The sequence below is a fragment of the Salmo salar genome, chromosome 11 (genome assembly GCF_965601325.2).
Source record: "Salmo salar chromosome 11, fSalSal1, whole genome shotgun sequence".
Lineage (NCBI taxonomy): Eukaryota > Metazoa > Chordata > Actinopteri > Salmoniformes > Salmonidae > Salmo > Salmo salar.
In genome coordinates, this window is record NC_138301.1 from 19,428,961 (window position 1) to 19,450,000 (window position 21,040).

Here is a 21,040-nt window from a genome sequence, read left to right on the forward strand (position 1 = left end):
TTGAGCACATCTAGGACATCATGTCTCGCTCCATCCACCAACGCAACGTTGCACCACAGACTGTCCAGGAGTTGGCGGATGCTTTAGTCCAGGTCTGGGAGGAGATCCCTCAGGAGACCATCCGCCACCTCATCAGGAGCATGCCCAGGCGTTGTAGGGAGGTCATACAGGCACGTGGAGGCCACACACACTACTGAGCCTCATTTTGACTTGTTTTAAGGACATTACATCAAAGTTGGATCAGCCTGTAGTGTGGTTTTCCACTTTAATTTTGAGTGTGACTCCAAATCCAGACCTCCATGGGTTGATAAATTGGATTTCCATTGATTTATTTTTGTGTGATTTTGTTGTCAGCACATTCAACTATGTAAAGAAAAAAGTATTTAATAAGATTATTTCATTCATTCAGATCTAGGATGTATTATTTTAGTGTTCCCTTTATTTTTTTGAGCAGTGTACTTTTGAGAAGATGGGGAAACGTTGCCCATGCTACGTCAATGAGCAACGCGGTGCATTCTGAACGATTCTGGGACAAGGAGTGCTCTCCTTCAAGGAGTGAATGGGAGTCTATTGGGCACTAGCTCAAAAACCCAACATTAGCACGAATTCCGTCAACAAGACGTCAACAAGAACATTCTAAATATTTTCCAAGATGTGAGATTAACTTGCAATCTGTAGTATCATATAGCTTTGGAATCGTGACATAAGGGGCTTTCGAGGAAAATAGGCACGTTTCTCGATATATACACTAACTTTGAGAAGGGATTGTGTAACTATTAGCTTAGCAACTGCATGGCGCGGCATGACAACGTGAGCGCGATTGGTCGACAGTCTGCTGGGTGGAGTATTATAAGGTCCATCGTTCATTGGATTCCAATCTCCTTTCTATAATATCTCTGGCAATGGCAACATGCAATGCACCCTGAACAAAAGAGGCTGACAAATAGGAAAAATGTGCTAAGCCCTCCATTAAATTATACATTTCTCAAGGTTGGAATATTGCAAAAATATGATCAATGGCTCATTCAAGAGAAGACATCGGCCAGTATTGAAATCTGACATGTATGATAGACGTTTCCGTGATGTAAAAGTCGTATTCCTATTAACTTCCAGTGTAGTGAGAGTGACTTTGTCACAATGTTGCGTCATACCGGACAGATTTTGGGGTAATAAGGTTACACACAAGGGCAATTTATAAGGGCCTAACGTGTGTACTGAGGGTGTACATTTTTCCCATATTTTTTGTCAACAGGCAAAGATTTACAGTGTTTTTGTCAACACAACTTTGCCTCAGTCAGTTACCATGGATGCAGTGCCTCAACTTGGAGGTGTCAAAGACAAACGGTTCCTGGTTGAAATATGTTCTGCCTGTGAGGCCACCAGAAGATGTAATGTATATATTTTCTTCTTCAGAGTACTCTTATCACAGTGATTTCTTCAGAAAGGTTACTGTTAGTGTTTTGTGGGGAAAATGTAATTGAAAATGATGGCATGATATGATAGCTTTAAAAATATAATAGCACTTTGTAGTCCGTCATAATTATTTAATTGGGTTGGAAAGGGGATGTAAAGGGTTAATGTAGACCTTCAGTGTGTTTTCTTCCCTCTGTCCCTGCTGACCTCCCCTCACTCAGCTGGAGAGCAGCTTTAATCCATCATCATGTATTTCATCTGATAGAGTTTGATATGGTGCCTCATGGTACAGCAGCACAGATGAGCGCTGTTGAGTCTTAATTACCTATTATACCCAGATGAGACATTCATCTCACTGAACAACTGAGGAGAACAGTGATCGGCAGGCAAGAGTGGAGCTCTGGTGCAATGTGTCTTATTGTCCTGAAATCCCTGTTTTCCCATAAAACAGCAGAAATCCTCCCTCGTACGGTTTGCCCTGGGTTGGTTCTGTGTGTTCTGTCATGGGGGTTAGCATAGGGAACACATGTTTTGCTGCAGCATACAGACCTACTCACTGTATCTAACTTTCTCTCACTCTGCGGTGGCCCTCCTTTTGTAAACCTCCCCCTTGCCTCTTGTTGCCATAATCCCTTTGCTATATTGTGCTGTTTGCCTTCCTGAACCAGGAATAAAGGCACTTTGTGTGTCCTGTTTCCCTCTTCATGTTGTCTCTCAGCCTTCCTCCTCTGTGGATGTGCCACAGTAAGCACATGGCCCTAACTGACTTGTCCTGATGTGCACACAATGGAGCGCACTGACTGACTCACTTCACCAGGCTGGGCTGCTGCTGATAAGCTCTGGGCCTATGTTGCTGCTCTCTGTGTCTGGACCAGAGCCATCACAGTTTAAAGCAAAACCCCGCTGGGTCCCCCTTCCTGAGCCCTTCAGAACCCACCGCATACACACAGACACACACTCCCACCCACAGAGAAACAAGCCAGGAGCGAGAGACAGGCAGGGTGTTCCTCTTCCTATTATAGGAGTTGCAGTTGTATGCTACTTAAATGGAACCGCTCAGTATTAGCTGAGGAACGCTCAACTCTGTTCTCTTATATTGAAGCGGAGTTAAGTTTTGACAACTGGTCTCGCGATTTGCTATCAACAACATTGAGCCACCATCAGTCGATACTTGTAAAAATTTAAATTCTGAAAACACTTACCTGTACCTAAGTTTGTCCTGTACAACTGCGGTCCTACTGATGTGTGCTTAAATTCATACTTTTAATAAAAACTTTTATTGAATTCAACCACCAAATGTTTCCTCATTTGTGTTGCTCATCTCAGTGTGAATGTGCTTGGTAACTCAATGTTGTTGCTAACAAATCGCATGACCAGCTATCAAAACTCAGCGTTCCTCAGCCAGACATGTATTGACATGCATCCTCCTTTCCTAATCTCCCTCTCCTTCTCCTACCGAAACATCAGTTTATCTGCTTCGTGTCATGTTTTTGAGATGCATTTCTTCTGCCTTCTACATTTTTTAAGTCTTGTCTTGTTGAACTGCGATTGGGACTTGTGTGTCAGAAGAAAGTGGGATAAAACGACTAGCTATAAGCATTTATAAATATATTAATGCATTCATTTATAATTCATTACACAGACTTGGTTCATAGTGTTACTGAGTTTTCAACACTCTCTTTCGTCTTAGAGGAGATCATCACTGAATTACTGTACCATTTTTGTCAGAGCGCACTGAGCATGCAGCAGTTGAGTGGTTCCTCTGTGTTCAATAGGCATACGAGGCTGCCTACATGTTTTAGGGGTTCCTGAGTTCTTGTCCCAACAAAAGAGCCTTTGGGATGACACTGCCCATACTATTACAAGTTGCCTAGGTTACCCTGTCTGCAAAACATCAACCCCTGACCCAGCCGGCGCTCTAGCCTTTCACTCCTGATGAAAGCGTCTCAGAAGGCCTAATTAATCACCAGCATAAGCAGTCACATGAATGAGCCTGGAGGCATGTTTGCTGGGATTGGCAGACTTTTAGAACTTTATCAGGGTCCGAGCCTAATCATTGTGTCCGTGCCTAATCATTGTGTTCTTCTCCCATCCAAGAATGGAGGCATACCTTTGCTCATCAAAGCAACTGAAACTTTCAATGCTGTATGTTTCATTTACCGTAAGGTTCTGCTTGTCTTTTCTTAGTCAACCTTGTGTTATTTTTCTTTGTTCTTCAACGTAGCCCTGTTTCTTTGTGTTCTGGAACGTAGCCATGTCTTTCATTTCTGTTCATTGATTTCACCTGTGTTCGTTTCTCACCTGGTCTCATCAGCTCCCTATTTAGTTCAGTTCTTTCTGTTTGTATGGTTGTGAGGTATTGTTTGTTTTTGACTGCCTACCTGTGTTTGACCATTGCCTGCCTACCTGTGTTTGACCATTGCCCGCCTACCTGTGTTTGACCATTGACTGCCTGCGACCATGATTCCTGCCTTCTGCGAAGGCTTAATAAACATCTGCCGCATTCTGCGCGTGAATATACACCTTTTTCTCCCTGAGTATTCGTTACACTTACGCTACCCATCTTCAGGCATTATAGTGCCCTCCACTAATATTGGCACCCTTGGTCAATATGAGCAAAACGGGCTGTAAAAAAAAAAAATCGCATTTTTTTAATCCTCTTGGTCTTTCATTCAAAATATTCACACGGAATCTAAACTTTAATTAAAATAAATTAAAAATTAAAACAAATTGTTTTCTTAAATATATGTGTGCCACAATTATTGGCACCCCTTCATTCAATACTTTGTGCAACCTCCCTTTGCCAAGATAACAGCTCTGAGTCTTCTCCTATAATGCGTAATAAGGTTGGAGAACACATGGCAAGGGATCTGAGACCATTCTTCCGTACAGAATCTCTCCAGAACCTTCAGATTCCAAGGTCCACGCTTGTGGACAATCCTCTTCAGCTCATCGCACAGGTTATATATGGGGTTTAAGTCAGGGGACTGGGATGGCCATGGAAAAACCTTGATTCTGTGGTCAGTGAACCATTTTTGTGTTGATTTTGACATGTGCTTTGGATCATTGTCCTGCTGGAAGATCCAACCACGGCCCAGTTTAAGCTTCCTAGCAGAGGCAGTCAGGTTTTGATTTAAAATCTGTTGGTACTTGATGGAGTCCATAATACCATGTGTCCTAACAAGTTGTCCAGGGCCTTTGATTGAAAAACAGTCCCACAACATCAAAGATCCTCTACCATACTTCACAGTTGCGATGAGGTACTTTTCTGCATGGCTGTCTATCTGTCTACACCAAACCCACCTCTGCCGTTTGTTTCCAAAAAGCTCTATTTTGGTCTCATCTGACCATAGAACCCGGTTCCATAGAAAGATCCAGTAACGTTTGGTAAACTGTAGGCGCTTCAGTTTGTTGTTTGATGACAGCAAAGGCTTTTTTATGGCAACCCTCCCAAACAACTTGTGGTTATGTAGGTAATTTCTGATCATAGTTTTGGAGACTTTCTGACCCCAAGGCCCAACTAACGTCTGCAGCTGTGATCCTGAGATTTTTTGGCAACTCAAACCATCCTCCTCCTCACTGTGCGTGGGTTCAATATAGACACATGTCCTCTTCCAGGCCGATTGTTAACATCTACAGTTGCTTTAAACTTCTTAATTATTGCCCTGATAGTGGAAATGTGCATTTTCAACCATTGAGTTATTTTCTTATAGACATTTCCTGATTTGTGCAGCTCAACCTTTTGTCTCACATCATTACTGTATTCTCGGGTCTTTCCCATAGTGGTGGATGACTATGGAAACTTGGCCTGTGTGTCACCTTATATTTACACTACCGGTCGAAAGTTTGGACATACCTACTCATTCAAGGGTTTTTCTTTATTTCTACTATTTTCTACATGGTAGAATAATAGTGAAGACATCAAAACTATGAAATAACACATATGGAATCATGTAGTAACCAAAAAAGTGTTATACAAATCAAAATATATTTGAGATTCTTCAAATAGCCACCCTTTGCCTTGATGACAGTTTTTGCACACTTTTGGCATTCTCTCAACCAGCTTCACCTGGAATGCTTTTCCAACAGTCTTGAAGGAGTTCCCACATATGCTGAGCACTTGTTGGCTGCTTTTCCTTCACTCTGCGGTCCGACTCATCCCAAACCATCTCAATTTGGTTGAGGTCGGGGGATTGTGGAGGCCATGTCATCTGATGCAGCACTCCATCACTCTCTTTCTTGGTAAAATAGCACTTATACAGCCGGGAGGTGTGTTGGGTCATTGTCCTGTTGAAAAACAAATGATAGTCCCACTAAGCCCAAACCAGATGGGATGGCGTATCGCTGCAGGATACTGTGGTAGCTATGCTGGTTAAGTGTGCCTTGAATTCTAAATAAATCACAGACAGTGTCACCAGCAATGCGCCCTCACACCATAACACCTCCTCCTCCATGCTTTACGGTGGGAAATACACATGGCAGTTGGAACCAAAAATCTCCAATTTGGACTCCAGCCCAAAGGACACATTTCCACCTGTCTAATGTCCATTGCTCATGTTTCTTGACCCAAGCAAGTCTTTTCTTCACATTGGTGTCCTTTAGTAGTGGTTTCTTTGCAGAAATTCAACCATGAAGGTTTGATTCACACAGTCTCAGCTGAACAGTTGATGTTGTCTGTTACTTGAACTCTGACGTATTTATTTGGGCTGCAATTTCGGAGGCTGCTGTCACGTCGGCATAAATAATTCGGGAAACATGCGCAGGAATGCATAATAGTGTTTTTTATTAAACCCAAATTACGGTGTGCCGTGTAAGGGCACGGGGACGAAGACCAAACAAACACGTATGCAGCTGCCGAAGTTGTGTCATCGTCGGACGGGCAAGTTGCCGCTGCCGAAGTTGCATCGGACTGATCAGTAGCAGTGGCGTCGGATGGACCGGTTGTGGCGGCGTCGTAAACTTTCAACGTTATTGACATTTTTCGTATTGACTGACCTTCATGTCTTAAAGTAATGATGGACTGTCGTTTCTCTTTGCTTATTTGAGCTGTTCTTACCATAATGTGGACTTGGTCTTTTACCAAATTGGGCTATCATCTGTAAACCCCCGTATAACTGATTGGCACAAATTCATTAAGAAGGAAAGACATTCCACAAATTAATTTCTGTGGTGTACTCCACTCAATATTTATTTTTGGCTTAACTACACTGCTTATAATTCATATATTCTGTCTTCTTATACATGTACCACCTAATAGGATTTAGTTTTATTTTGTGTATGTGTGAGTTAAGTTTTGTTTTGCCCTCTATATGGCGATCCCATTCAACAGTACAATGAATGTCAATGTTTGTATCGATGTCTTTTTTATCGGAAAATAATAAACGTTTATATTATATATATTTTTTAAAGGCACACCTGTTAATTGAAATGCATTCCAGGTGACTACCTCATGAAGCTGGTTGAGAAAATGCCAAGAGTGTGCAAAGCTGTCAAGGCAAAGGGTGGCTATTTGAAGAATCTCAAATATATTTTGATTTGTATAACACTTTTTTGGTTACTACATGATTCCATATGTGTTGTTTCATAGTTTTGATGTCTTCATTATTATTCTACAATGTAGGAAATAGTAAAGATAAAGAAAAACCCTTGAATGAGAAGGTGTTCTAAAACTTTTGACCGGTGTATACCCGGTGAAACAGGAAGTCATGGCTTACCACTTAAGTGTTCCTAATCACTCGGTTGAACTTAAAAAACGTAAAATATGAATGAAAATATACTTCAGTTAGATTTTACTCATAAGAATTTCTAGGGGTGCCAATAATTGTGACACATGTTTCGGAGAAAAATATTTATTTCACTTTTTTTCAATCATTTTACTTCAATTAAAGGTTCGATTTTTGTGAATATTTTGAATTAAAAACCAAGAGGATAAATAGAATAAATTGTTTTCACAGCCCGTTTTGCTCAAAAGTATTTACCAAGGGTGCCAATATTAGTGAGTTGGCTGACCATATTGTGTTCATTTCTGCTGTTGTTCAAGCGACTCTCGTGATTATTCATAATCATACACCATATTTAGCATGTGACCAAATACAGTACTTAAAGAAGATATTGGCTGTATTGCAAACACGTAAAAGACACACCCTTCCCCTCAGACCTCAAAATTAAGTGGACACTTCTAATGACGTATGAGGATTTGACACTTGCAGGACAAGGGGCGAGGGAAGAATGAATTCATTTTAAATGGACCGCCCTTGATGAATGGACCGCCCTTGATGGAAATGTGTCACTCGTTCGTCCCACGGTTGTTTTCAGTCATCATGGAACCACCAGTAGTTGTTGTGTGTGCTCTATATGCGCTAGTCAATTATGATTTGCATTTCATATCTTGGCTGGAAGACAACGCATCTGCAGACATCGAACACTATCCGACGATATCAAGTAAATCGAAAATTACAATGTATAAGTGTGATAGCAGGGACAGTTCTATGCGCTAGCTAACTTTTCCAACAGCTAGCCAAACTAAAACATAATTACTTTTATGATTCGTGTTTTTGCCGTCATGTGCATTAACAGCACAGTTTCTAACTTTTTTACTTACACTTGTATGTTGGTTTTAAGTTTTGGTATACTTTTCTTAGCGGATCTACAATCATCGCGAATTGAATTATGGGGCGTTTCAGGCCCCAGCGTGAACAGAATTGTACACTCGCACAGTTGCCAACTTCCCTTGCTTGGCTAATTGTTTGGACCGACGGCAAAGATGGTCGTGGGGATTCCACCAAGAGCATAAGGCCAGGGTAAGTGGAGGAGGGTGTGTCTTTAATGAGTTTGAAACGCAGCCAATAACAAGGTTGTTTGTTTCATAGGAAAGTCCAATGCTGCTCTGCATTCATACCACTGACTCAAGTAATAAGATTAAATGCTCTACTTTGTCACCATAGCAGGCTAGCAAGGGCAGCAGATATGCTGCACTGATGTATAATGCAGCACTGTGTTCCTGATAGAGACCATACAGATAGATAGACTATTGGCGGTACTGTTTTCTGTCTCTGAAAGTATACCATTCAATCTGAGGTAAACAATAATCAACCATCTGTTATGTTTATTTTGAGTTTTAGATAATTCATTAAAAGCACATATTTCCTTCTGAATTTGTTGGATGTTTAACAGTAGCATTAGTTGTTAATGTATATCTATTCTTGGTTTGGAAAACACATTTTTCATACCTGGAAAAGAAACGGAAATAGTTTTTTCCCCCCACTGTTTAGCTCCATTTTCTTTTAATCAGGGTTTCTGTGAAAGGGTAATGGTTCATTGTCGTGCTGCCATCAAACAGATTCTCATAGTGATGTTTCAACTCTAGTCTAATTCTCACCCCATTTTTTTTTTCTTCTTCCATATGACCTCATGTTAGAGGAAATTTAATTTGGCTTGTCAAAGCAATTGTTTTAGTCTGCTGAGTTGATCTGGAAATAGCTGGAGGCAATCTAGATTCGTTGGCCCCTTGACATTTTGTTTGGTTTCATGTTAATTATCACAATTTTTTTGTTACAGTATGTTGTTACCCAGGTAAAACACTGTATAATAGTACATTAGGATATGAATTACCTTATTTTCTCTTCATGTAGTTGTCTGGGGAGTGTGCATCCTATCACATGCCCACATCTGACAGTCCATTCAGCCCAGGGACCTCCCTGACCCCACAGTCTGTGTCCTGACCGGTGCCTCCGGAGCTGATCTCCCTTACTGTTCTGTTACAATGGCCGTGCACACTCTGCCTTGTTTTGTCAAATCAAATGTTATTTGTCACATAGACATGGTTAGCAGATGTTAATGCGAGTGTAGCGAAATGCTTGTGCTTCTAGTTCCGACCATGCAGTAATATCTAACGGGTAATCTAACAATTTCACAACAACTACCTACAAGTGTAAAGGAATGAATAAGAATATGTACATAAAAATATATGGATGAGCGATGGCCGAACGGCATAGGCAAGATGCAGTAGATGGTATAGAGTACAGTATATACATATGAGATGAGTTATGTAGGGTATGTAAACATTATATTATGTGGCATTGTTTGAAGTGTCTAGTGATACATTTATTACATCAATTTTTTCATTATTAAGTGGCTAGAGATGAGTCAGTATGTTGGCAGCAGACACTCAATGTTAGTGATGGCTGTTAACAGTCTGATGGCCTGTAAGACAGATAAGCTGTTTTTCAGTCTCTCGGTCTCAGCTTTTATGCACCTGTACTGACCTCGCCTTCTGGATGATAGCGGGGTGAACAGGCAGTGGCTCGGGTGGTTGTTGTCCTTGACGATCTTTTTGGCCTTCCTGTGACATCGGGTGGTGTAGGTGTCCTGGAGGGCAGGTAGTTTCCCCCCGGTGATGCGTTGTGCAGACCTCACTACCCTCTGGAGAGCCTTCTGGTTATGGGCGGAGCAGTTGCCGTACCAGGCGGTGATACAGCCCGACAGGATGTTCTCGATTGTGCATCTGTAAAAGTTTGTGTTTTTGGTGACAAGCCGAATTTCTTCAGCCTCCTGAGGTTGAAGAGGCGCTGCTGCGCCTTCTTCACCACGCTGTCTGTCGGTGGACCATTTCAGTTTGTCCGTGATGTGTACGCCGAAACCAATGACTACTCAGTGACATCCCCTTAAACAATGACTTTCCTCCTGGTAAACTTGAGCCCCACTGTGGTCACCATGTGAGATGTGTATTTGAGAAGAAATGGGAAACCTTGTAGGCTTAAGGTCATCACAGCAGCCAAAACAAAATGAGCAGATTGAAAACCTACAGCACTTCAGCTTGATTTTCTGCAGTTTTCTCTAGGATTATTCTGGATCCATTGAAAGCTCCTAGATAGACACAGTACACTGAACCATCGTAACATAACCTTTTCCACTGATCCCCTTCAGAGTAATTTATGATGAAGCGACATTCAAGATTTGCACAAATGTATTGTCTTTTTTTCCTTGTCTTCACAGCGATCATAAATGTCATCGAGCTGTACAACAATGTCACATTCAAATCACACTGCAGCGTTCCGCTTTACAGAGCTTTCAGATGTATCATTCTGTCCTCCCTGACAGTGTAGAATCCCTCCACACTGGGATTTAAAGGAATGAGTGCATTAAATGACAGCCTTGGGGCATACCGTGTGTGGCTGTGAGAGTCATAGAGGAAGACGCAGAATCTATTTAAATTCAATTGGATTCCAGGAGTAAACACTGTAATCACATGTACCAACTGTCTGTTTGACAGCTTTAATGTTTCACTTTATCAAGCTCACCGGAGCCTTCATTTTTATTGGCTTCGTTAAATGTGTCTTTTGGTTTACAAACCACTAGCCCGTGGCTGCGCTCTCTGAAGGCTCACATCACAATGCTTGACTACATCTTTCTCAGTGACCATGGAAATCTATTATCTTGAAGAGCTGTATAAATGAATACAGTCTATTTTCTATCACGGTATATTAATGTAATACCATACAATTGTTTACTCAACATTCAGAACTGTATATTGATGTGAGTATTGTTACTGCTTTCTAAGGTGCGATAGCTGTGTGGACATAAGCAGTGTAACATCAATTCATTTATTAATGTAAGAGTTCTACTAAGTGTTCTAAGGGCGGTTACATTGACCTTGTTATTGAGGTGTTGCTCTCACCTCTCATGCATCCTCATTAACAGGCAGGGTCTATGTGTGGCTGGCTTATAGAAATATTCCTTTTTTTCTCTCTCTCGGGCTCCCACAGAAACCCCCCTGAAAGGAGAGGATGTTCTAGGAGACAAATCGTTTTCTGACTCGTCCCTGTTTGCCCACTGGGGTCAGGAGCTGAGCGCTGACAGCCGCAGGGTGGCCCTGAAGATGTTTCAGTACTACGGCTACAACGGCTACCTCAGCGACCGCCTCTCCCTGGACAGAGCCATCCCAGACCTCAGACCTGATGGGTAAGCTGAGCTATCCGAATAAAGCACAGGAAATCACTGACAATATCACCCACTTAAGCTTCTGCTGTCCCCCAAGTCATCCCAGCAGCCCAGGGGCTAACAGGACCTTCATATCCAGACTGTCTGATTTCACTATGGTCTCACTATAACACACTAGTTGTGATCGTTTTGGATACAGACTACGGAAGAGCACAAATTAGAGTCCCCACTTGTTTGACTTTGTAGAGAGCATAAAAAACAAAGCTGCCTAGTGGGTTTTCATGTTGAGAATATGCCTCTGCATTTGACTCAAGCCCTGTTTTGACAGGCAACCCAGAAGGAAAGTGTTACTTCAAAACAGTGGGGTGCAATTTTATCTCCCATAATTACCAACTATTGTCTACCTAGTAGGAGCATAAAAGACCCTCACTCCCCCTCTGTCTATCTGCGGTTCTCATACAATAATGTTACGTTGTGAAAAGTGTCATATCTTATCCCATTGTTTGCTTCACAGATGCTTTTATCTGGATCACACTGAAATACACGTATTGTTACTGTCACATCTGCTGTTGGGTTTGGAGGTCTGCCAGGGACATTAACATAACAAGCACCTCAACATTGAGACCACAAATTGCCCGGGCGTCTGAGAAACAGACATCTGTTTAATGTAGAATGGTATTGCTTTGAATGTGCACTTCTTTAAATCAGGTCCCTTCTTTCCACACTCCGCTCACATCAGGTCTGTTTTCTCCCCAGGTGTAAAAACATCACGTATCCATCTAACCTCCCTCAAGTTAGCATTGTGTTTATCTTTGTGAACGAGGCCTTGTCCGTCATCCTGCGTTCCATCCACTCTGCCATGCACAGGACCCCCTCCCACCTCCTCAAAGAGATCATCCTGGTTGACGACTACAGTGACAACGGTGAGCAGCATTAGACTGTATTGAACAGAAATGACCCATGATGAAAGTGTATTGCAACAAAGTGTTTTGTCTGAAGCAGCCGTAGCTTGCCCATATTTTGTTTGATTGCCTTTTCCTTTGAGAACTTGAGTGGCGGTACTTTTCTTTCGCTCTGGGTCTTGGCTCTGTTGGCCTCCAGTTTATCAGTGGGAATCTTCTAGTCTTAGTCTGCAGGAAACAAAGGGGTAATTACTATCTTTCTATAATCTAGCTCTTTAATGTCCTTAATTATGGGCTGTGCTCACTGGATTTAAAGGAAAGGTGAAAGAATACTAATTAGCAGGAAAAGCAGTGAGATCTGCCTGATGGTAGATTACTATCCAGAGAGGTAATTAAGTATTTTACATTTTATTATGGCCTCCCGCTGTGTGAGCCCACTGGTTGTGAGATCTGTCTCAAGCTGTGCCTGGTTTAAAACACCAGCTGATCCTATGGCGTCTCACTACAAGCACACAGTTTTTTTAAACAGTGCTGCTGTATCAGTGAGCGGCCTGTGTCTACTGTTACTAATGGCCACCGTCACACAGTCTGGTGTGGAGGGGAAGGCTGATTAAAGATGAAGCCAGCTGTGAGATGTAGGCAAACATCCTGCTGTTGTAGAGTTTGTGCAGGACTACATCACTAAAAGGCAATAATGCCAGCTATCAGTTGGTGCAGACTGGTGATTGGAGAGAATGCTGATGGGTGGGTCAGTGGGTTGGGTCAGTCAGAAGAACCTCATACTCTCCCTGCTGGGATAAGAACTCATTTAAAGATACCCCTCTTTCCTTTTCTCCCTCGTCTCTTCTCTCCTCTCTATGAGGCTGTGCACTCAACCTCCTGCACCCTTCTGCTAATCCCTAGGTACCTGAGGCACACTTTATTGCCTCAGCGAACTGACAGCCTCCTGGGACAGTCCATTATTACCTGGGTACGGGGGGTAGGCTGAGTGCTCTTATCTGGAGATGCCATCTGTTTCCCCTCTGTAAGGTGACATTCCAAAGGTTGTTGCCGTCCTCTCTCAGCTCAAGTGGATTACCGTGTCCCATGGAATCTTTGATTTTATCATGTAATTGGGAGGCAGAGAGCAGCCCCTGAGGTCCCTCAGGAAAGCTAGTCGCGCCGTGACATTTTGCTAATGGCATTGCAACCTGTTTGCCAGAGCATTCTGTCAGATTCACTCTGATAGATTTATCCTTATCATTATCGTCATGATTGCTAATCTTATCTCTACTAAACGTTTTCAGCCTGTTGACCCATGGTGCTGCTTAGGCCGTTTCAGGGGTTCACCATCTAGCTGCTGTCCTCCAACACCAGGAGCATCATAATGTGAATCTCTGTCTGCAGAGAGAGTTCTCCTCCACCTCCACCCAGCATTAGCATGCAGGAGACACTGTGACCATTGAGGGGAAGAAGGGCCAATTTACCTGGCTGATTGGATGATGTACCCGGCCTGAGGAAGACATGTCTCCGTGCCACAGGGACTCTGACAGGTGTCCAATCATCTGATTGATTGGAGGAAGGCTCAGGATTTCATTGGAAGCCAAGCAGAATTTGGAATGGCTGCCAATGACTCAATGTTTCAACATTGAACTACACACTACTGTATTTTAGGATAATTGTAAACAGCATAACTTATATTGTTTGGAATGTTGTCGGTCCTTAGTTGAACCTGTCATCTTGTGTATTTCTCTGTATTCAAATCAGCATGAGGTCATCTGACAGTGTTGTATCACAGAGTGAGTTTCTAAATGATTATCCTTACGAACAGGCAATGAGAACCCCTTAGGCACCTCCTAACAGCCTTGTAATCCAGCTACTCTCCATTGCAAGGAGAAAGGCTGTATATCACAGGTCTAGAGAAAGAAGCATGAAGGAGGATCCATCTTTGTCTGTCCACTCTCCCCGTCTCTCTCTGGTCCCTCATCTTCTCTCAGACTCCATACATCAGTCTCTCTAACGTTTGCCTTTTCTCTCTCTCTCTCTCTCGCACTCTCTCTCTCTCTCTCACTTTATTTTCTCTTTCCCTCGCTGTCTCTTGGTCTGGGCGGAGTGACGAGGATTTGTTCATGTATTACATTCACAGCCCTGACAGAGTTGCCAACCCGAGCTCATTTTGAGTGATGGATGGCAGCCTCTGTGTCTCTCCAACTCCCAGCTTTTAGCTACAGTACATACAGAAACTTTGACTCAACAACAAGGATTGGGTCCATCCCCCCTGGATTATAAACTCCTCAACTGTGCCCGATTTAGAAAGACACATTTGGAATATAGGAAACGGCTTAACAGTGAGCTCCAAAAGTATTGGGACTGACTATTTTGTTGTTGCTTTGGCTCTGTACTCCAGCACTTTGGATTTGAAATAATACAATGACTATGAGGTTAAAGTGCAGACTGTCAGCTTTAATTTGAGGGTATTAGTCTGCACTTTAACCTCATGGTCATTGTATTATTTCAAATCCAAAGTGCTGGAGTACAGAGCCAAAGCAACAACAAAATAGTCAGTCCCAATACTTTTGGAGCTCACTGTATATCATCACCTATTCATTATGCTTCTTATACAGATGTAAGATCTTAATATGAGCCAGTTTGCTACAGCAGGAAAATAATCCTGCAGTAACAGGAAATGTGAATTATTATGTGTATTATAATTAATGGACATTTTTGTAGGAGTTAATACATTTATCGTGGGGGAAAAATCTAGTCTGAAATTTCAAAGTGGAAATTACAAAATTCAGAAGACTTTTTTTAAACCTCAAACACACTACAGATATTAAAGGAAACATACCCTGCAACAGGGTGATCAAATTAAGATCCTACATCTGTACTGTGCATTTTGTTTTATAGCAACCTATTATGTCCATGATTCTGCAGGTGTCTTCATTAGCTTTTTCCACAAATTTACAAAATGGAATAATCTTTATAAAAGGAACTTTGAATCTATATGAAAGACACTTTGCACTTGATGACTTCACAAATCGAGTGGATGTTGCAGTTTTGTGCAGCTGAGTACTCCCACAGCTGTAACTGTAGAACTGTGCCTATTGCATTCAAACATGAGAATGTTTTAGGAAGCTTCAGTTAGGGTATCAGTCATAAAAGATTGATGTTCTTGGTCATCAGCCGTTCCCAGGGTAATGAACCTGTGACTCCATGTGCTTTATTATGATTCATTAGAAACCATTACACTTCATCATTATTCTTCTCAATTCACACATCTGAATCTCTTAATTATTAATTGTATAAAACAAATTACTAAATGACTTAATGCGGCTGATGAAACGTCATCAGCACGTGCCCATAAGGTGCCAATTGCTTTCCTGAGGAGAATGATCTGAACAGAGAATGTAATTTAGTTACTCCCCATTCCATCATTGAACTGATATGTGCCACTCTGAAAGCATTAACACAACTTGTGAAACATCTAGCAGCTTGTAACCAACGCTCATTTTCTGAAATGGAACAGCACCACCATTCACAGCACGTCCAGGTGGGCTATTGAACTTTACCCAATGATCGATGAGGGACACATCTTGCTCAAAGATAAACAAAACGCTAGGGTGCTCAGCCAAAAAGAACAACTATTTCAAGGGCAAGGTGTTGCGCTTCAAGGCAGCAAACAAGGTTCTCTCAGAACACAATCTACTTGACCTGAACTGGGACTGCATGGTGCTGGAGTGGTTATTATAAACAAATGTAACCATTGTATTATAAAATAATCTAATTTAATCATGTAGGATTCATATACTTTTTTTCAAATTCTGCTCCATATATTATTGTTATATTTGCTGGAAAATGTATGCTGTCCTTGAAATCACAAGTCTCTTAGGTCTAGTAGAGATCTCATGTGCTTTCTTATTCAGTGAGATTCAATGGTACCTGAAGCTCAACTCCCTCAGACAATGTTTAGTATGCTGCTGTTCACTATGGGAGAAGATTAGAATGGAGACTGCTGCTTGAGGGGAACTACAGCTGCATTATGGAAAACAATGAGGAAGCAAAATGGCCAAGTAAAGCTAACACTCTCCATTCTCTACTTACCTCTGCTTGGGTTGTAATGAAATCAATGCCTCTTTGAGTATAATGACACTCAATGCTTTCCCTCTGAACAGGATGATACAATCTTGAGAGCTGGTAGCTGTGCAGTGTCTACCCAGAACACCAAAATTGGTTCTGTGAAAGTTCACAGAATATTTGTTAGGGTGCGGGAAATATTCTCATAACACAGACACTGTCCAGTTGTGCTGATGAGTATACAATGTTTGTGTAAAACAATTGCCTGATGTTGCAAGAACGTTCCCAGAACACATTTGTGTTATTACATAACCAGGAAACCTAATGAGAATGTTTGGGGAATGTTCTGTGGTGGTTATTAGACGTTTTAGTGAATGTTAGAACATTCCAAGGATATTTCATTTAAAACATTTTCTGAAGAAAAACAACATTTTGTTAACAACATTCTTTGAATGAATGCTTTTGGGATGTTATCATTCTGTTAGACAAAACACGAACTAGAACTTAATGGGAACCTTAGCTAATGTTCTAGGAAGGTTCCCAGTTTGCTGGGTAGCTACAAATGCATTCTCAAAGGTTCTTCAGTGAATCTCGGCAATCCGCATAGCTGTGTGTTGTAATGAGTGTACTGACTGAAAGGGAACCATCCCAAAAAATGTAGGCAGGGGGGCCTTCTGTCCCATTCTCTGTGGATCCATTAGTGTTTACAGTAAGTCATTACACCCAGGTGGACTGTTTAGTGTGGTGTTACACATGGTGAAATGTGTGATTATTGGATTATGGCTGCCAGCCATACAGAGCACAGTAGCTGTACTGTTTAGGGGTCCCTCTGTTCCTGGCCTGTAGTCGTACCATCTGGTGAATATTGCGAGAGATGACTGATAGCACGTCAGATGCAAACAAGCAGGTGCCTGGTGGGGTTGTGTGAAGTCATTTACCACATCTCTCTGCTTTATAATGGTGCAGCAGAACGCTGAGACTTGAACAATAGCACTTTGGAAGAGTCTAACTATCTTCTTCATACTGTAGGCATTTCTCTGGAGGTTTACACAACACAGCTCATAAAAGTGTATTTAATATTCTTTGTAATTGACTGAAACCTTTTGGATAGGCTTGCATTTCATAGGCTGCTATTCCCCAATGTGTGATTACTCTGAATGTAAAGATTTCCTGTCCTGTAGAGTGAATTGTAATGTCTCAGGTTTTTAAGTCCGTGGTACCACAGAGTTCCAGTTAGCACACAGGTGAAACCACTATCTGTCCGCTGACATCAGTTGATATCAGGTGGTCGACCTCATGTATCCTTCTGTTGGAGACTTGGCTTGACATTATGTTGATTAGTATCCCTTTACACCTCGTACCCCTATACGAGTTGAAAATGGCAGATTTGGACACTGATAAGCGCCTAAATTGGAACGCAGTGGCAGTACAGTTACATGCTATATATGACGTCAGAGCTCAGGGTCTTTACAGCTCATTATGGGTTTTGAATGACTGCCATTCTGAACTTGAGCACCGCGCACGACAATACACATTTTTCTTCTCATTGATGAAAGTTGAAGGAGAGGCAGCGTGATGTTTCAGTTTACATAATGTTTATTCACTTTTCAATTCACATTAGCAACTGAATGTCATGTGCCGCAAGAAGGTTCGGCGCTCGGCAACGGACATTTACTGAAAATATTCCTATGAACTATCCCAGTAGGCTAATAGCCACAACCAGTATGCTTTAACTATGCAAGCGACTTTTCATCTTAACCAGATTACACATTTGAAAAAGGAACCAAACCACATTACACTCTTGAATAAGGCAACAATTCACAAGCATGTGCAGAAAATAAGTTGGCCAGTAGCAGACAATAAGTTGGTCCAGGATCCGAAAGGCTTCTTCAACTCCTCAAGCCGGCAAGGTGGAAAAATCAGCAGTTCTGCCCTTAAGCAAGGCAGTTAATACCCAACAAAAACTGCTCCCGGGGTGCCGATTTGGACGTCGATTTAAGGTAGCCCCCCGCATCTCTCCGATTCATGCATTCAGTTGTGCAACTGACTAGGTATATCCTTTCCCTACACATTACATTTTAGCTTCATGACATAACAACTGTGCTTAACAGTATGTCTTTATCAAGTAACTTTAGCCTATCAAAATGAAAGCTTACTACCCCCTCTCATACAAATATAAAAGTACAGTAGGCCTACCTTACAACATTACAACAAGTCAGGCTTCATTTTTATCAATATCATGCAAATAGTTTGGTCTACATGTGGTAAAATGGCTCTAGGGTATCATGTTTCAGGTAAGACCCAGATGCAGACAGTGTCGAAGTAACACAAGTTTATTACTTGAACAGGGGCAGACAAAACGACAGGTCAAGGGCAGGCAGAGGTCAGTAATCCAGATAAGGTGCAAAAGGTCCAGAACGGCAAGCAGGGTCAGAACAGCCAGGGGTCAATAATCCAGTGTGGTGTGGCAAGGTAAAGAACGGCAGCCAGACTCAGCAGAATGGTCAAAACCGAGAAAAACTAGAAAACAGGAACTAGAACAGACAGGAGCAAGGGGGAAAAACACTGGTAGGTTTCACGAAACAAAACAAACCGGAAACAGACAGAGAACACCCCAGGGGTGCCACCTGTCGTCCTACCTGGGCTCATACCTGGTTGACCGGGGTGCCGGCGTTGGAAATCCGTGATGAGGCCTGTGTCCAGGATGACCCTAGCGGTGACCCATCACCTCTCCTCTGGGCTATTTTACCTTTATTTAACCAGGTAGGAGAGTTGAGAACAAGTTCTCGTTTACAATTGCGACCTGGCCAAGATAAAGCAAGCAGTTTGACACATACAACAACACAGAGTTACACATGGAGTAAAACAAACAGTCAATAATATAGTAGAAAAATAAGTCTATATACAAAGTGAGCAAATGAGGTGAGATAAGGGAGGTAAGAAAAGAAGGGCCAGAAGTATACAGAATGGTGTCGTCTGCGTAGAGGTGGATCAGAGTATCACCAGCAGCAAGAGCGACATCATTGACGTATACAGAGAAAAGAGTCAGCCCAAGAATTGAACCCTGTGGCACCCCCATAGAGTATGCCAGAGGCCCCGACAACAGGCCCTCCCATTTGACATACTGAACTCTATCAGAGAAGTAGTTGGTGAACCAGGCGAGGCAATCATTAGAGAAACCAAGGCTGTTGAGTCTGCCGATAAGAATGTGGTGATTGACAGAGTTGAAAGCCTTGGCCAGGTCAATGAATACAGCTGCACAGTATTGTTTCTTATCGATGGCAGTTGAGATATCGTTTAGGACCTTGAGCGTGGCTGAGGTGCACCCATGACCAGCTCTGAAACCAGATTGCATAGCGGAGAAGGTGCGGTGGGATTCGAAATGGTCGGTAATCTGTTTGTTGACTTGGCTTTCGAAGACTTTAGAGAAGCAGGGTAGGATAGACATAGGTCTGTAGCAGTTTGGGTCAAGAGTGTCCCCCCCTTTGAAGAGAGGGATGACCGCAGCTGCTTTCCAATCTTTGGGAATCTCAGACGACATGAGAGGTTGAACAGGCTAGTAATAGGGGTTGCAACAATTTCGGCAGATCATTTTAGAAAGAAAGGGTCCAGATTGTCTAGCCCGGCTGATTTGTAGGGGTCCAGATTTTGCAGCTCTTTCAGAACATCAGCTGACTGGATTTGGGAGAAGGAGAAATGGGGAAGGCTTGGGCAAGTTGCTGTGGGGGGTGCAGTGCTGTTGACCGGGGTAGGGGTAGCCAGGTGGAATGCATGGCCAGCCTTAGAAAAATGCTTATTGAAATTCTCAATTATAGTGGATTTATCGGTGGTGACAGAGTTTCCTATCCTCAGTGCAGTGGGCAGCGGGAGGAGGTGCTCGTATTCTCCAAGGACTTTACAGTGTCCCAGAACTTTTTTGAGTTTGTGTTACAGGAAGCAAATTTCTGCTTGAAAAAGCTAGCCTTGGCTTTTCTAACTGCCTGTGTATATTGGTTTCTAACTTCCCTGAAAAGTTGCATGTCACGGGGGCTGTTCGATGCTAATGCAGAACGCCACAGGATGTTTTTGTGTTGGTTAAGGGCAGTCAGGTCTGGAGAGAACCAAGGGCTATATCTGTTACTGATTCTACATTTCTTGAATGGGGCATGCTTATTTAAGATGGTGAGGAAGGCATTTAAAAATTTTTTTTTAAATAACCAGGCATCCTCTACTGAAGGGATGAGGTCAATATCCTTCCAGGATACCCGGGCCAGGTTGATTAGAAAGGCCTGCTCGCTGAAGTGTTTCAGGGAGCATTTGACAGTGATGAGTGGAGGTCGTTTGACCGCTGACCCATTACGGATGCAGGCAATGAGGCAGTGATCGCTGAGATCATGGTTGAGAACAGCAGAGGTGTTTTTAGAGGGCAAGTTGGTTAGGATGATATCTTTGAGGGTGCCCGTGTTTACGGCTTTGGGGTGGTACCTCGTAGGTTCATTGATGATTTGTGTGAGATTGAGGGCATCAAGCTTAGATTGTAGGATGGCTGGGGTGTTAAGCATGTTCCAGTTTAGGTCACCTAGCAGCACGAGCTCTGAAGATAGATGGTGGGCAATCAGTTCACATATGGTGTCTAGAGCACAGCTGGGGGCAGAGGGTGGTCTATAGCAGGCGGTAACGGTGAGAGACTTGTTTTTAGAGAGGTGGATTTTTAAAAGTAGAAGTTCAAATTGTTTGGGTACAGACCTGGATAG

The 21,040-nt window shown here is 42.5% G+C and overlaps 1 protein-coding gene across 2 annotated transcripts in view; it reads left to right on the forward strand.

The window, feature by feature from the left end:
- The window catches only part of LOC106562107 (polypeptide N-acetylgalactosaminyltransferase 18), a 102,956-nt gene that overhangs the window by 34,699 nt on the left and 47,217 nt on the right, over positions 1 to 21,040 (forward strand). The window contains exons 1-3 of one of the 2 annotated variants that reach the window (XM_014126701.3): positions 7,664 to 8,213; positions 11,178 to 11,373; positions 12,109 to 12,275. In XM_014126701.3, coding sequence (XP_013982176.1) covers positions 11,291 to 11,373; positions 12,109 to 12,275 — 250 coding nt within the window. In that variant the 5' untranslated portion in view covers positions 7,664 to 8,213; positions 11,178 to 11,290. Of the gene's footprint in view, positions 1 to 7,663; positions 8,214 to 11,177; positions 11,374 to 12,108; positions 12,276 to 21,040 lie in introns of those variants that run through there. The other variant, XM_014126700.3, reaches the window with a different exon arrangement.